The sequence below is a fragment of the Zootoca vivipara genome, chromosome 9, assembly GCF_963506605.1.
Source record: "Zootoca vivipara chromosome 9, rZooViv1.1, whole genome shotgun sequence".
NCBI lineage: Eukaryota > Metazoa > Chordata > Lepidosauria > Squamata > Lacertidae > Zootoca > Zootoca vivipara.
In genome coordinates, this window is record NC_083284.1 from 17,706,482 (window position 1) to 17,724,308 (window position 17,827).

A 17,827-nucleotide genomic window follows, 5' to 3' on the forward strand; every position below is an offset into this window, starting at 1 on the left:
GTAAGTTGAGGAAACCGCATCTAGCCGTGAACAGGTTTTACTTTCGGATGTCGGAAAAATCGTAAGCGCACGGCCACTTTTTCTGCTCGTAACTCAACGTCAGATGTCGAGGAGCTCGTAAGTCGAGGTCCCACTGTATCTCTGGCTTGGAGAAACCACTATCAGTCAGTGTGGACAATACTGAGCTAGATGGACCAGCTGCATCCTTTCTTCCTCTCCTAATGCCTGCATTTGGAGACCAGCAATAATTGCTGAATTTCCTTGTTCAGGGGTCTAATTTGCAGGGTAAAAGTTCGAGAAAATTCCCCCTACTAATAAAACCATCTTGTTGCTTGATGCTTGTGCAGCCTTTCCTAGCTTGATGGCCTCTAAATGTTCTGAACTATGTGATGCTTGTACAGCTTCTAAATACATAGTTCTGGTTACAGGTAGGTAGCCGTGTTGGTCTGGCTCGAAGTAAAATAAAAAAATTCCTTCAGTAGCACCTTAAAGACCAACTAAGTTTTTATTTTGGTATGAGCTTTCGTGTGCATGCACACTTCTTCAGATACACTGAAATAGGAGTCCCCAGGCACTTAGTGTGCATGCACATGAAAGCTCATACCAAAATAAAAACTTAGTTGGTCTTTAAGGTGCTACTGAAGGAATTTTTTTATTTAGCTTCTAAATAGATGTTCCAAAATCACTGGCTGCATTTGAATGTAATGATAAACCATGGTTTATCATTATAGGAATGAAACTAGGTGAGCCACAAGATCATGTGCTCTATTCTCCCCTAGCATGGGATCAGAAGTGACGAATTCCATTTTTGACTAACCACAGTTTGTCTGAACCCGGACAAATTGTGGTTAGCTTTGACTACTGGTTGATTGAAGCAAGCCAACTTCAAACCATGGTGAACATAGCATAAGAAGAGCCCTGCTGGTTAGGATATGGAGATCCATCCAAACCAGGGTTTCCCACAGTGGCGAGTAAGAAGCTCAAAAGCAGGATGTAGATCAGGCATCCCCAAACTTGGCCCTCCAGCTCTTTTGGGACTATAATTCCCATCATTCCTGACCATTGGTCCTGTTAGCTAGAGATGATGGGAGTTGTAGTCCCAAAACATCTGGAGGGCCGAGTTTGGGGATGTCTGATGTAGATGTAAGAAGCCTTGCCTGTTGATGTGCCGTAGCAATTTGGAGTCAAAGGCATACTGCCTCTATACCTGGAAGTTCATGTAGCCATCGTATTTCAGATGGCATTTCAGAATCATGCCTTTGAATAGATTCTGCTGTTGTCTGCCAAAGGCTCTCTGTTATTCTCCATGTAACTTATTCTCCACCTGCACACTTGCCCCCCAGGTGATCCAAGCTAAAACAATATAAAACAAATAAACAAAATAGTCTAAAATGGGAGGATGAGCTGGTCAGTAGTGAAATTGACAAGGAGATTTGGTATCACAGACATCTTTAAAAGGTGAAACACAATTTTAATAAAAATCCATAAAGATATCCCATGGCCCTTAATCGTTTGCAAATGCTTATAATTTTCCAGGGGCTGTTTGTGGCTGCTTGATGACTGTAATATTCTCTAGGCTGTCTCCAGACTATCTTAAAGCTGTTTATTACTCATTTGGCTTCTTGCCAAGTTCCAACATACTCATTTACTTCACTCTGCCTCCATAAACATATAATTAATACAGTTTATCACTGAACTATTTTCTTTGCATTAATTCATATTATTCCATCCTAAAAAAAATAGCAAGATGCATATGCATTTTGCATTTTATTTGTTGCTGTTGTGACCTTTGTCACTGTCTTGCATTGTCTTTTGACAGTGTTTGTTTCTGTTGAAAGAGATGGCTGATCACAGCCAGACTCAGGTTTGAAGGAGCCCTTGGCAAACTCCCCTGCAAGATTGGCTTCTTTCTGACATGGGTTGACTTAACTGGTAGTGCTAGCAATGCTATGATCACCCCTGAATGCCCTGCGACGGGGTGAGCTCCTGTTGCTCAGTCCCAGCTCCTGCCAACCTAGCAGTTTGAAAGCACGTCAAACTGCTACAGCGGGAAGGTAAACTGTGTTTCCATGTGCTGCTCTGGTTCGCCAGAAGCAGCTTTGTCATGCTGGCCACATGACCTGGAAGCTGTACACCGGCTCCCTCAGCCAATAACGCGAGATGAGCGGTGCAACCCCAGAGTCAGTCACGACTGGACCTAATGGTCAGGGGTCCCTTTACCTTTACTTTTTAAGCCTGCAGTTAATGTCTAGAATGCCATTCTAGTCTGGATTCAACGTGGTGTTGCCATTGAGTCTGCTTGAATACCATTGATAAACTGTGGTTTATTAGGATGAAAATGAGTTCAAATAAGCATTTGAGACTTGGATTCCTCTCAAGTATGCTTTTTTGAAACAAGCTATGGTTTGAGGTCTGCTTGTTTTCACTAACCACAGTTTAGAGTAACCAAAGTTTGTAGGGTTCAGACAAACTATGGCTATATCAACAATTGAAGCAAAAGCTTCTAAAGATGCCCTTGCAGTTTTGCCAGAGGGCAAAAGGGGGTTGGGAGACTTTGAAGATTGCCTAGGCTTGTTCTCATCACAGTCTTTGCAAATTGTTGCAGATTCCCACTTGCTTTTATTCAGTTTTATTCAATTTTACTCCATCTTCAGCAATAGCACAAGCCCATAGGAGGCTTATAAGCAGTGCCAGTCAGTGGGGCAGGGCAGTGGCACTTACCTGACCTGTCACCAGAATCACTGGGGCTTGCTAGAAGTGAGAAGGGCAAGGCAGCAGTGATGAACATGGTGCAAATGCACTGGTGGAGCCAATCTGGTGTTCTTGCAAGTGCATTTGTGCCATGTTGGCATTACCACTGCCTCACCTCTCTCCTTCCTGGTGAGCTATAGTGTTTTTAATGGTTTTGTTTTTGTTGTGCTTATACTGCTGTACACTGTCCTGATATAAAAAGTTCTATAAATTAGCTGAAGTGTTGGGAGGTCAGGTAGGCAACACCACCCCATGGTTGTCTGTTGTTTACAACACAGAATACATACAAAATAAACTTGAGTTTTGTTTCTCAAATTGTACTGCATTCTGATCAGGAAGTTCAAATGTGTCTTCAAGAGCTAGTGGAATGGCAATACAGATGAGGCCTCTCATATTTCAGCAGGGAGGCCATTCCACTGATGCCACCTTCCTTTGCTCAATATATATGTAACGTGAATCTGAACCTGCAAAACAAGGAGTGAGAAAGAGTATGTCATATATGCAATGAAAACTGTTAGCCATTCCCAAAGACATCTGGTTGACATAGTGCTGTTAAAATGAATGAATGAGTTGGGAGAATTTCTCTGAATCTCTAAGAGTTAAATCCATGAGCAGTAGAAGGTTTTATGGGTTGAATTGACAGTGTTAAAGCTCCACCAATAAAATACTCCAAGATAAACTAACATTTAAGCACCATACTAAATAAACCCCATTATAAGCCAGCTTTTCCAGCATATAATGTAGAAGATGGTAGCACCATTTCAGAAGAGCTCAATCACATATGGCCTTCCACCAATGCTGCTTTTTGATGACTACAGTCAAAATACTTAGGAGTATGTGAATGTCTATGTGCGTGTTCTGAAGACCTTTGGATGTGTATCCTGCCCTGATTTAGCACCTTTACCATTTGAAACAACTCACAGAAATAAAATAAATGTCCATCTGTCTTCTACTAGTAAGGAAGCTAGCTGTTTGAATAAAACAGAAGATGTCAGAGAGTACGTAGTATATATCCACTGCAGAGTCAAGGGAAATAATTAGCATAATTTTTTTTCAGTGCTGTGTGTGCTCCTTGAGAGCTTAAGAAAAGCCCTGCTCGATCAGACCACAGGCCCATCTAAGTAGCATCCTATTCTCACAGTGGCCAATTAGATCTCTATGGAAAGTCCTGAAGTAGGCTTGAGTGCAACAGTGCTTTCCTTTCTTGTGATTCATCCAATATGTACCATATTTTGGCATAGAGATGTGCCCATGACTAGAAATTTAGTCAATCTGCCCTTACATGTGATTGTGAATTTGGTATGTGCAAGAAGTGGGGCTAAAGATAGCTGCTTTTAAAATATCTCCAGAGCCCCAATTCTACCTACAATAGTTTATGTGAGACTTGGTGAGCCTCTTGTTCCTTCAATCTGGAAGTCTGGGACTCATCTCATCATAAGATATCCTGGCAATATATAGAGTCCCAGTATCAAAGTGCATTGCCCTCTTGATCAGCTGTTATTCTTAGATGGACCATCTAGTTTTTTTTGTTTGTTTTTTACCCATACCCTGTTTACTTAGCTATAATTTCTTTGGTAATGTGTCCTGGGAATCTCCTTCTGTGTCTCTTGCTGTTGCCTGAAAGGTAAATAAATTCCGCTCTGGTAATCAAGTTGCTACTACTGTTGCTTCCTCTCCCATCCCAGCCTGTCTCTCTGATAATATGCTGGCAGAAGAAGCAGAGGCACCCATCAGCCCCATCAATCACTGGCTGATTCCGTTCCCAGTCAAATTTCCAATCAAACTGGGGCAGGGGTGGAGTGGTGTGGTGATTGGGTCTGGCAGACACCAGCTCCTAGCAACAACATTAGATCGTCCACATGTGGGTGAACTAAGGTTCAACTTAATCAAGACTCAGGCAGATTGTTCTACCTGCACTGTCAGAGGCAGTATGCCCTTTGAATGTCACTTGCTGGAAATCACAAGTGAGGAGAGTGCAGTTGCACTGAGATCCTGCCTAGGGTTTCCCATCTGGTTGTCCACTGCGCTGTGAGAACAGGATCCTGGTCAAGATGGGATATTGGCCTCATATAGCAGGCTCTCCCCTTGTTCTTTTTTGGACCCACTCTGTGGTTTAGCTTCAAAGAAGTTTCCTCCAGTGCACACATTTTCAAGTGACTTTTCCCCCTCCCTTATGGCAAGAGGCTACCATTTTTGCTCATTATTTTAGCATTTTGTAGTTTTTCATAAAAGTGAGATCCACTTTGGATCATTGCAGCCTAAGGAAGCAATTATTGTTACATTTCATTGTTGTTGTTTTTAACATACACAGTGCCTGGAGAAATTATTTTATTGGGTGCCTCATAAATATAACGAGTAAATAAAATAAATATACAGCTCACAATAAAAATTAAATTATGAAACATAATTGCTACAGTGCATGCTGCGGCTGGGAATGGGCCCTCAGTGGTTTGCAGCTGGTGATCAAATTTATAAGTAAACATTCTCATGGAAATATGCACAGCAAGGTCTCCATACTATCTATGGAATTTCTCTGAATCTATTTGAACTATGCCTCTTCAATGTGTAGTTCATTTTCAGAACGAAGGATGCCTGCTACTGCAGCTATTGCTGTGCAAAGAAGGATGACTGTAGTAGGTTCATAAAGCACTGTTGATAAGAATTTGGACAGCATCGTTTGTTAATGCAACAGCTTTCCTCATCAGCAGTGGAAGCAAGGCAGTCTTTTGCGCAAATCACCCAGGAAAATTTTGAAGTGTTTTTCCCTTTAACTGAATTACATGATATTTTCAGGAGCATAGCTGTCAAGTTCTCCCTTTTTTAAAGGGAAATTCCCTTGTGCTGAATAGGCTTCCTTGTGAGAAAAGGGAAAACTTGACAGCTATGTTCAGGAGCAGTATGAGAAGGAAAAATACATTTTATGGAATAATATAATAATAATAATAATAATAATAATAATAATAATAATAATAATAATAATTTATTATTTATACCCCGCCCATCTGGCTGGGTTTCCCCAGACAATCTCGGCGGCTTACAACTGAAAAATGAAATAACATAATCTATTAAACATTAAAAGCCTCCCTAAACAGGGCTGCCTTCAGGTGTCTTCTAAAAATCTGGTAGCTGTTTTTTTCTTTGACATCTGATGGGAGGGTGTTCCACAGGGCGGGCGCCACCACTGAGAAGGCCCTCTGCCTGGTTCCCTGCAAGTTGGCTTCTCGCGACAAGGGAACCGCCAGAAGGCCCTCGGTGCTGGACCTCAGTGTCCGGGCAGAACGATGGGGGTGGAGATGCTCCTTCAAGTATACTGGACCGAGGCCATTTAGGGCTTTAAAGGTCAGCACCAACACTTGGAACTGTACTCGGAAACGTATATAAGGACATTTTTTAAAAAATGTATACTTTGATGACGGATACTTGAATTACCACATGCTCAATGAGTAACTATAGATTTTCTGTTATTTACAGGTTTTTTTTGTTTTGTTTTGTAGTTTCCCATTACGTTTAGAAAAACCTGAGGAGATTGTGGCTGTGTTTTGTCATTCTTATCAGGGAGCACAGTCCTCCCCAGCCTTTCCTCCAAAGCTGGTCAAGTTCATTGTGAATGTAGACTTATCCATTTGGGAATCTTGTACTCATTTTTCTTAAGTTTGGATGAACACATTGCAGGCTCATGGTTGCTCATTTGCTGTCACTGGTGATAGATCAGAAGAAGCCCCAGCTTCCCCTTTGGATGGCTTAGACTTTAAACAGAAAAAAGAGCCATATGGAAAAACAGTGATTAATGATTGCCAACACTGCTGCAGTGCAAACACAAGGCCACAATCCACCACAAGATTCTCAAGTGCTTGCACATTTAAATAAACTCTTCTTGCACAGCTCTCATTTATTTCAGTGCAGCTTGCGTCATAGAATTTTCCAGCAGGTGTGTCCTTGGTGAATTATTATTTGTATCATTACCAGTGATTGATTAGTCCTCCCCCGCAACCTTCATAAGTTGCCTCTGTATTAAGCACAGAGATTTTCCCCAAAAGGCAGAAATAGCTCAAGTTTCTTTTTATGAGCCCATTTGACTCTGGAAGCTAGATAGACATTGTAGCAGCCCTTGGAAAAATTACAACTCCCACGGGCCACTGGGGCCTATCTCTCTTCCCATGGATTGAGTGCTGTTCAGCTGGGCTACACCAATATTTAAAAGGCAGGGGAAAGGATTTGGAGGACTGGGTGAAGTGGGTGAATGCAAGACTGAGTGGACATTAGGGAATTACCCTGGGCCACAGAATAATTAGGGGACTTGTAATGCTCATCTGAAAGACAAAGCAAGATTTACAAGCCCATTTACTTTATACTCAAGTCACAGTTTGGTAAGCTTCATTGACATGTCAAGTTAAACTTTTTAAAACTTGTATGAAACTCTTAATCTCAGAGTTAGTCTCAGGGTCATGGTTTCGAGCCCCACATTTGGTGAAATATTTCTGCACTGCAAGGGGTTGGACTAGGTGACTCTCCAGCTCTATGATTCTATGCCAGGGCTAAATTTTTGGAAGAAAGCAAATGGAACAGCTGGTGGCTCATCAAAGATCTAAGCAGTTTCTAAGCAGTTCGGCATAGGCAGAATAACAAATCACGTAGACCAGGCATGTCAAACCTGCGGCCCTCCAGATGTTTTGGACTACAATTCCCATCTTCCCCAACCACTGGTCCTGCTAGCTAGGGATCATGGGAGTTGTAGGCCAAAACATCTGGAGGGCCGCAGGTTTGACATGCCTGACGTAGACAAAGGAGTGAAACTGGAGTCAAAAGTTATATCAGACCAGATCAGACCCTATTTGGCTCCTTTGGTGACCTGATCTATTAGATTAAAAGCAGCAGTTCACCCTTTTTCATACATTGGACTTCAAGAATGGTTAGAGAGAGGTGCTTCAGCACCTTGGACAGATCCCAAGGAAAAGAGAACTTGTCCCAACAAATATCCAAATCTAACTGAAACCATATATTGGAGTCTGTCCAGCTATATTTCCTAGACATAACCCATTTCTGAGCAGTAGAGAATGTTAAAAGGACTTTTCTTTTGTCCATTCTCCCTTGGTGTGTGGATTTTGGGAGAGGATGTGACTTCAGGCAGGTGTTGCCTCAGGGGTCCCACCTTGGAGACCTCTAGTTCAGTAAGTTCCTAGACTGGGCTTTAACTTGGGGGTAAGGACTCTGAGCTGGCAGCTCTTCATCTTGCAACATTGACTGGGCTGATTACTCTGCCTCCTTTTTGTGTTTGTTGGTATCCTGATTACTCTTCATGACTAGGATAATAACAGGTAGGATTTATATCCTCTCCTTCTCCTAGCAGCAACTGAGAGAAGCATAGGCACCAATTATAGGGTGCCCTGGGGGCACTTCACATAAATTATCTTATTGTAATTCTTAAAATTGTTGTGTTAGAGGAGGTGATAAATATCATACCTATATCACAGATGTGAAGCTAAGATTAGGGCTATGGCTACCAAGTGGATTCATGGCAGAGGTGAGATTGCACTCACCTCTGTCTGTAACTCTGCCTCTCAGCTACTGTGCTACACCAATTCTTTTAAGCACATTCAATTTACACTGAGGTGCAGCCCTTGAACTTGATTTTTTTTGTGGGGGGGATTTAAATAATCCAATTGGGATATAGCTACCTGGATCATTATATACCACCTGGAAGTATTAGATAATCACAGTATTTTTTACCTGTAAAGTTCTTCCAATATTTCTGATAACTTCTCAGGAGTGCAAGAATAGCACAGCTATATATTTCAAGGGTTAAAGCAGGAGCATATATTTTTTATGGTGCACTTAAAATCAGGCACATTTGTAGCAGTTCAGATAATTGTGTTGCTTCTTAAATTGGCCTTGAAGTGCCAAAAAGGCCTCTAACAGCACTGATTAGACTGAATTTAATTTCCCTGATTTAGACATTAAATAGGAGCTGCAATTAAGCATCACTATCTTTTGGAAGTATATTTTTAGAATGAGCATGCACTTTAGCAGCATTAAACCATTCTTCAATGTTTCGTGCTACTTCAAACTTCCTGAAGTATCTGTGGCTAAATACAGCAATTACATGCCTTGATTCCCAAAGAGAAGTCCACTCTTTCTCTTAGGCTTTAATTCTTTATATGTTATTTTAACTTAGATATGCAGGTTGCAGATGTATATATTCCATAATTTTCTAAACCCAGCAAGTGGAGTTCAGTATTAAGCTCTTCCCATCATTTCATCTGTGGAAGCATTGCTGCTTGCCACGTGGAACAACCCCCCTGCATGCTGTTCTGTGGGTTCACTGAGCCAATGTTAGGGCATGCAGGGGCATAAGGGGAGGTGAAACCCTGATACGCAAGCAGGAGTTCTTGAGAGGGTTTCTGCTTATGGGACTGGTTAGGTGAATCCCACCCATTGTTTTCAAACTTTCCATCTTCAAGGAACCCTATCCCGATCCATTTGTCTTTGGAGGAATTTCAGATTGTGTTCTGGGCAAGGGGTTGCCAGTGTGGTTTATCCATGAGGGTGACCACAGCACACACAAGCAAAATATAGTTGTGCCCATGGATTGGTGACTCCTCTTCTAGGGTGTTTACTCCATACAAGATGTTGTTGTTGTTTAGTTGTTTAGTTGTGTCCGACTCTTTGTGACCCCATGGACCAGAGCACGCCAAGCACTCCTGTCTTCCACTGCCTCCCGCAGTTTGGTCAAACTCATGTTGGTAGCTTCGAGAACACTGTCCAACCATCTCGTCCTCTGTCGTCCCCTTCTCCTTGTGCCCTCAATCTTTCCCAACATCAGGGTCTTTTCCAGTCTTCTCATGATGTGGCCAAAGTATGCAGTGCAAGATACTAACCATAATTATGAGGTTTCTCTGTAACCTAATGTCAATTCACCTCCTTCCTGGAGCTCTGGATTGCATAGATTTGGGGAGGGTATGGGGAGCGTGCACAATTACCTATTTTGATTTAACCCTTGGATGTTTCTGCCCTTTTACTCCAAGACATTCCTTAGCCTGATGGCTTATGAGGGGTCAACAGACATTGGAGACTTTTTCCTACTTCTGAAAGTCTTTCCCCCAGAGGCAAGGTCTCTTGGACTGAGACTTACTTTAGATAGCATACCTTCTCTCCTTCTTTCATAGTTAACATATATGCAATTGTTGCTAAATTTTCATCTGAATAAAGTATTGTTGTTGTTGTTTAGTCGTTTAGTCGTGTCCGACTCTTGGATTACTGTGATGTTAAAAGGTCTGCCTTGGATTCGTATCGAGATCATTCTGTCATTTTTGAGATTGCATCCCAGTACAGCTTTTGCCACTCTTTTGTTGACTATGAGGGCCACTCCGTTTCTTCTACGGGATTCTTGCCCACAGTAGTAGATATGATAGTCATCCGAACTGAATTCGCCCATTCCCTTCCATTTTAGTTCACTGATGCCCAGGATGTCAATATTTATTCTTGCCATCTCATTTTTGACCACATCCAGCTTACCATTATCCATGGTTCTTACATTCCAGGTTCCTATGCAATATTTTTCTTTACAGCATCAGACTTTCCTTTCGCTTCCAGGCATATCCGCAACTGAGCGACCTTTCAGCTTTGGCCCAGCCGCTTCATCAGCTCTGAATCTACTTGTACTTGTCCTCCGCTCTTCCTCAGTAGCATGTTGGACGCCTTCCGACCTGAGGGGCTCATCTTCCAGCGTCATAACTTTTATTTGCCAGTTGTCTTTGTCCATGGAGTTTTCTTGGCAGGGATACTGGAGTGGCTTGCCAGTTCCTTCTCCAGGTGGATCACGTTTGGTCAAAACTCTCCACTATGACCTGTCCATCTTGGGTGGCCCTGCATGGCATAGCTCATAGCTTCTCTGAGTTATTCAAGCCCCTTCGCCACGACAAGGCATTGATCCATGAAGGGGCTGAATAAAGTATACTCTTTTTTATTTTAATGGCAGATGTGTTTTAGTTATAATGAGATTTCTAGGCTCAATCCGAATGAAATGAAACCACTTGAAGGTTGTTGTTATTGGGTTTGTTTGTTTGTTTTTTTTAAAAAACTTATTGCCCTCTTCTCTGCAGGAGTCACTTAATGAGAAATAGTTTTCAGAGCTCCATAGTTAGAATCTGGAACAATACGATGGGCAAAAGAGGATGGCAACCAGGGATAATTAAATACCCTTTAAAAATGGTTCTTTTCACAATGAACCAGTGCCTAAAAATTCCTTCACACAAATTAGCACTTTAGGACATGTCACAAGCATAGCTAAGGAACAGTTCCAATGAATATTAAGTTAATGTGGCCTTCAGGGGATGGTTGCTTGACATGAGGCAGAATACCTTTTTTCCCAGATAAGCCAAAATCGGTTTTGTCGTCTTTCTATATGCTAATTAGCCTTTTGATGGGCTTTTGATGTTCCCAGATATCCGAGGAATACAAGAGTTCTTGGACAAAGTATCTCAGCAGGGAATGGATGTAGCACTGCAGAAAGTAGAGAACAACATCAATAAAATGATCACAGGGCTCTTTGCCACCTTGCGGATTGAAGAGCTGAACCGCTACCGGGATACACTGAGACGAGCCATTCTGGTAATGAACCCATCCACAGCCAAGTCTTTCATTGCAGAGGTAAGTGTAAATGCCAGTTGACTTCTGTCTTCACCTTTAAACTCAGGTTTATTTCTGGAATTATGTTTTGTTTTGATCAATGGCTTCTGTTCTTTGTTTTTGTTTCAAGAAATCTCTTTACACTTTACACTTTATTCTCACCCCTATATTTTTATTTAGATCTTTTAGCCCTCCATTTTTGGACAATTTCCCCCAAAGTGAGTGGCACTTAGCTGAAATAAAAAATACTACCGTCAGCCTTACAAGACACACAGTGTGGAGCACGGGATGGGGTAGATGAGAGGAAGATAGGGAGGGAGGGAGAGATATATTTGATATTTAAGGGTAGAACTAAGTTGTGAGTTATAAGCAGTGCTCCCCCCCCCAGAAAAAAATAGGTGCCAGTTGTTTGTAACAACAACAAAAAAGATGTTGGTACTTGAGTACCCCCTTGAGTACCCCCTGAAAAAGCACTGGGTATAAGTGTGTATTTATATCAAGTTGGGGGCCAGGTGATCTACCTCTGAGCTACAGTGGCAGTACAACTGTTTTACATCACAAAGTCCCAGCATCTCCATATACGGCTGGGGATATTTCTTGTCTGAAACCCTGGAGAGCTGTTGCAAGTCAATGTGGACAATACTGGACTTGATGGACCAGTGATCTGACTATGTTTCTTGCTGATGTTCTTGGATGGGTAGCAGTTAGTAGCTCTTTTTTCCCCTATGGTCTGCAAGTAGTGTTAGAGTGTTCTTTCTTGATAGAAGCACAGAACCATAGAATTGTTGGGCAAAATACGCACCAACTGAGTGGCAACAGCGGCAGGGTCAACGAAATAACAAAGTCGTCTTCAGTATCTTTGCTTGCTTTTATTTATAATTATATACACCACACTCCTCTACTCCATTCCTCTCATTTCTCAATACATCACCACCACACCCATGAACCATTTGGGTAGCTTAAATACAGAATTCAAAATAGTCAATTACCCAATCACATTACAGTAAGCAAACTCTACCTTCAATTATTTAAATTAGCAAAAACTCACAGGTGTGTTAATATTCAGATCAAGGTTACAAACACACATCTCTGTGTAGCACCATTGACCACATCAGTCTTAAAGGAAAAACCTAAAAACCTAACAAGAATTATAGAGTTGGATGGGACTCAAGCATACCTGACAGATGGCCACCCAACATTTCAGGGCCAATGTTCTCCTGTGGCAAGAGACCAGAGTGTGCCACCTTCAGTTCTTCAGTCCCTGGCAACTTTTCCTCATTTCCCCCATTTATTATCTTATTCACAGTAAGCATAGATTTTTAAAAAGCAACAGTTCTAACATAACACATTATTTTTATGGAGTTTGTGTATGTTGTCATCCACAGGAGAATTTCCCTTTACTCTTGGGAGTAAAATATTCAGAAACTGTAAAATAATTTGCTTCAAAACTCATTAGCATTTATGGTTATTGTTTGGCTAATTACCTGCCTGTCTGATTTATTCCTTTACGTTTATTTCACTATTTTTAATTAATTGGCATGTTTCTTTTTTAAATATCCTGGTAAGGTGATATTTTAAAAAGTGGCCCCTTGAGAGTATGTGTCCACAGTCAACATTGTTTAATGAATAGGGAGGGGGGAGAAACACTAACCCTAGCCTTTTTAATTAGGAACAAAGTATTACGACTGCTGCACCTAACTCCTTCCATGGTTCTTGATGAGTGTGGTCCTATACTGAAAGCTACCTATCTACTGAGGGCCAAAATAGCATTAATGAATCATTGAGGCATTATACATACCAGCATGATGTTCACCAAATGATGAGGATGTTTGAATTATGTGCTATGGCCCAGTTTGCCACTGTGAGTTTAGAATTTTTGAACATACAAATAAGCAGGGGACACAGGATTGGACAACTGCAGTGTCACAACAGCCCTGAACTAGGGTTGTCATACTACTGGGATTTACTGGACATATCTGGCACCTGCAGTCGGCAGCAGTGTCTGGGCAGAAATTGGCAAAAAACAAAAAAGGTCCGGGAAAATCCAGGTGTATGGCAGTCCTTGTCCGCAGTGCCAATTTTCCATAGAAAAATCTCAAAAGTTGCATTTTTGACAATTTTTTTTTGCAACAACTTTGCCCCCCCAAATTGAAGGAATAATAGTTGCATCTTAGGAAGCAGTGTGCAAGCTTCTGAAAGGGGGACAGAGCAGAATAGGGGCCAGCAATTTGAATCCAATGTAGCAGCCATGGGAGAAACAGGACCTGCTTGGAGTGTCATCCTAGGAGCCCCTCCACCATACGTTCAGGTTTTATGTATGTGTACATATGTGTCATAAATGATATGTCATAAAAGATATGTCATAAACACACCACAGTCACTGCCGTGCTTCATTTCCAAAGGAAACGCAAACCTGGAGGAAGTGCCAGGATCCCCAGATCTTGCAGTACTATGGAGATTGGGCTGTTGTGTAATAATATACTGATGTGCTAGTATATAAATATATGTGATTCAACTTCTTTTTTTGTTTTAGAAGTAGAACATTATAAATGGTGTGCATTACATTTTATTATGTGTCATTAGTATTCTATGCAGATAGTTTGTTATTCTAACTACATGAAATATGCCAAACGCAATGGAAAATGTAAATACTATAACCCTGCAAAGCATTCTGAATTGTCCCTAATATATGCACGTACACACTACTCCACAAACAAAATGCAAATATACACGGAAAAATCCATAATTTGGAATGGATTAAGGAAAACTCATTTACCCCTTTTCTGCTTTCACCTGACTGGTTGCTTTAAAAAAAAAAAGGATCATTCCACCTGAATATTTTACAAGTATATTTATTAAGCAGTTATTCATTTTTGAAGCTTCCAATAGACTTTGTTTAAATTCTTTAATCTACAGACTGCGGGATCACAGAGAGACATTAAACATTTCAATATTTTGCAAGTTCAAAAGGTGAATGAAGCAAAGTGAGAAAACTTTGCATTGTTAATAGTGGCAATGCCAATCCCAGTTATATATCACTTCAATTTCTCTACTTTGGTACTTAAGAACAAATGAGATTGCCTAGACAAAGGGTAATGCAATAGACACCAGCATTCTCACAAATGCACTGTACAGTTTTTTGTTTTGATCATAAGCAAGGGGCGGGACGAACAGTTTGCATTGGGTCATTTTGGAATCCCGCAATTGTGGCTTGCACCAAATATACATCTCTATCACCACATTAAGAATCACTGAGTTACTCCACTTACCACACATTGCTAAAGGCTCTTTTCTGCACCGAATGCTACATTCATTTACTGTGAAGTCAGCTTTCTTGTCATAGCTTGCAAAGCAGTGTGCATCAGTAAACTGCCTGGTGTCAGCACAAGGTAGAGTCTGGCAATTATCTGGAACCTGACAGGGCCCACCACCACAAATGCTAACATCCACTGGGCCAGGTAATCCCTTTTAAAATATGCTCCAGTGCTCAGAGGAAGACTGGTAGGTGGCCAAGGCAGACCTCCACCTTGTTGATGGCTTCTTTGATGGGTCATGACTTGGCTTGCTTAGTGACTCAGCCATTCAGGCTGGCCTGGACATGGAAAGACTGGTTTGGCCTGTATTTTACTATGCTCAACCCAGTGTCTGGCACCCAGGAATTAGAAGGGGAGTTTTTACATATTTTGGAAGCCTCCCAGAGTAGTAGGGACAACCCAGTCAAATGCATGGGGTACAAATAATAAAATGATTGTTATTATAAATACCCCACAAACTTATAACAATATTTTGCAGCTATTGCATTGGAAGGAAGACCAAACACACTATAATTCCTGCTTCTCTTATAATACAGATTAAAACAAAAAGGCAACTCCTTAACAATTGAGCTCTTTTTTTAAATAACCATTTCTATTGCAATGCACCCAGAGTGGTGTTGATGACACCTCTGGAAGTGCTTGGCTCAATTCCCTGCTTATCACACAGGGATTGTGCAGTCAGGTTTTAATTGTTTTGATTCTAAAGGTTACCGTCTGCCAGATCCAACAGATGGACAGAATAGGGTCCAGCAATAAGTCCAGCAAAGGCTTGGAAAATCAGTAACCAGGGATCTCAGAGCATAGGCCAAAAAAACAGGGAGAAGGATGTAAGAGAGCCGAATGGAAGCAAGATGTAATGCAGAGCAATGTGGAACATTGCTTGGCTTCTTGTCTCATCCTTCTGGTATAGCCCACACCACAAATGACTGGAAAAAAACCCAACAAAGTTTGCTTAAAAACATATTGTGCAGTCCAATTACTGTGCCATTCTGAACACCATGCATCTCCAACAGACTGCTTGCCAGCAATAACTTCCTTTGATGATCTCATGTGTTGCATTTTAAGTACATGAAGATGGTAGGTAGCCATTGATCTCAGTTACAAGTCAAAATTGTCACTGGCATTCAAAGGGCACACTGCTTCTGACAGTGGAGCTAGTGCATTGCCATCAGAACTAGTAGCCACTGATAGCCTTATATGTTATTAATTTATCAAATCCTCTTTTAAAGCCATCCAAATTGGTGGCCATCACTACTCATGGCTATCATCTACTTTAGAAGCATATCTGCTTCTAAGTAGATATATAATTCTAAGCACATATGCTTAGGCTTGCACTGGATAGCTTACTCTGAGTCTAAAGCAATTCTCATTAGGTCCTGTAGGGCTTAATCTTTATGAAATAGAAATGAGAGAGAAACATATATATATTTGTGTGTGTGTGCATGCGTGCATGCTTGCGTGCGCGTATGCGGAAGAGGTAGAAGACAGGGAAGAACAGGATTCTCTCTCTCTCTCTCTCTCTCTCTCTCTCTCTCTCTTGTGTGTGTGTACATGTGCTCACCTTGCCAACTTCCATAGGCCTACTTGAATTCATATATTTTTCACATTGATTGTGCTGTGTTCTGAAAAGAAAATTAAACAACCCTAAACACTCACTGAATTAGTGTGATTGCAGCCATACTGGTTTTAAGAAGGCTGAAAACAGATGTTTCCTGCTCACCATTCCACTTCGTTTTTACTGCTCTTTCCTTCCTTAAACCTTTTGACATGTTCCTCGGGGAAGGGTTGAGTTTTCTCATTAATAACACTTACACAACCTATATACATGTTCTGCTGTACTTCCTTGACAAAGAGTGCTACCCTTTTCAGCAGTGTTCGAAACTCCCATTGTTCTAGGCACATTTTGTGTCAGGGAATTTCATTAGTGCGTGCAGTTTCTGAGCTCTGGGCTCAGTACTGCGCCTATGATTTCAGATTAAAACCGCAGAATGGAAGGGAAGGAGGACCTTTTTCTGCCTCCCCACTGCCAGCTACTCTGAAGACTGGAGAAGAGACTCTCTTAAGAATATTATGAGGGTGGGCAGGAGAAGGACTAGACCATGTGAAAGATGAACATAATATTTTAGCTAAAGTTCATTCATTTTCAGCTTTGTATTCTTGTTATAAAAAAGCATGCCTAGGCATTCTGTTGGTTTAAGGTGCTATGTAGCACCTAGCTTTCATATCTCAGTTTCTAACACTGCTTTTCAGAGTCTATTGGCAGCACCAGTAACTTATTCCAGTATAAGCAACCCAGTGCAATATGCTCTATTATATAATATCCTTGCTAGTAATAAATGAATGTTTTTTTATTGGCTGGGTTTTGCGGCTCTGTGAGGAGGACTCTACTGTCTTCACGATATCTGCAATTGAGCTTAAGGCTTAAAAGGATCACTTTGCAATATCTCTCAAATTCCTCCTTTAACCACCACACTGAACAGGTTGGCACTCCTTGCTTTAAGGAAGCAGGAAAAATCCTCTGTCAAACACTTTCCTATCTGTCGGAAAAAATTATCCTGATCGTGGATTTGTATTCTGATCTGTATTTCTTCTGCTGCTCCTTGTATAGTCCAGACTAAATTCATTGCTGATAAATTGGTTGTTAAGGGCACAGCAGCAGTGATTTCTCACCTCTATGAGCCTGCAAGAAAAAACCAAGGACAATTCCCAAATGGTGTGCTGGGCGTTCATTAAATAATCCCCATGGGCCTAAAACACTGATCTGCAGATAAAGCAGAAATAAACTTCAGATTTGAGTCCACCTACCAAGGTGTATTGTTACAGCAAGCAGTGAAGCATTTTCTGAAATAGGCCCTTCACTGAGGATCTTAATTTACAGGTTAGTCCACATGAAGGCATGTGGTTCTTGAAGTACCTTGGTCCCAAGCCACAAAGGGCTTTAAAAATAAAATAAAAACAGTACTTTCAATTGAGCCCAGAAGTCGATTCAGAGCCACAAATGTAATATGATCAAAACATCCAATCCCAGTTAATAATCTAACAGTTGCATTCTGCACTTACTTCAATTTTCAAACCATCTTCAAAGGCATCTCCAAGTTACATACATTATAGTAGCCTAACTTGGAAATTATCAGAGC

General features: G+C 41.2%; 1 protein-coding gene across 1 annotated transcript in view; it reads left to right on the forward strand.

The window, feature by feature from the left end:
* GRID2 (glutamate ionotropic receptor delta type subunit 2) overlaps positions 1–17,827 on the forward strand; it is a 266,673-nt gene that overhangs the window by 7,449 nt on the left and 241,397 nt on the right. The window contains exon 2 of the mRNA XM_035112437.2: positions 11,192–11,397. Coding sequence (XP_034968328.2) covers positions 11,192–11,397 — 206 coding nt within the window. The remainder of the gene's footprint in view (positions 1–11,191; positions 11,398–17,827) is intronic.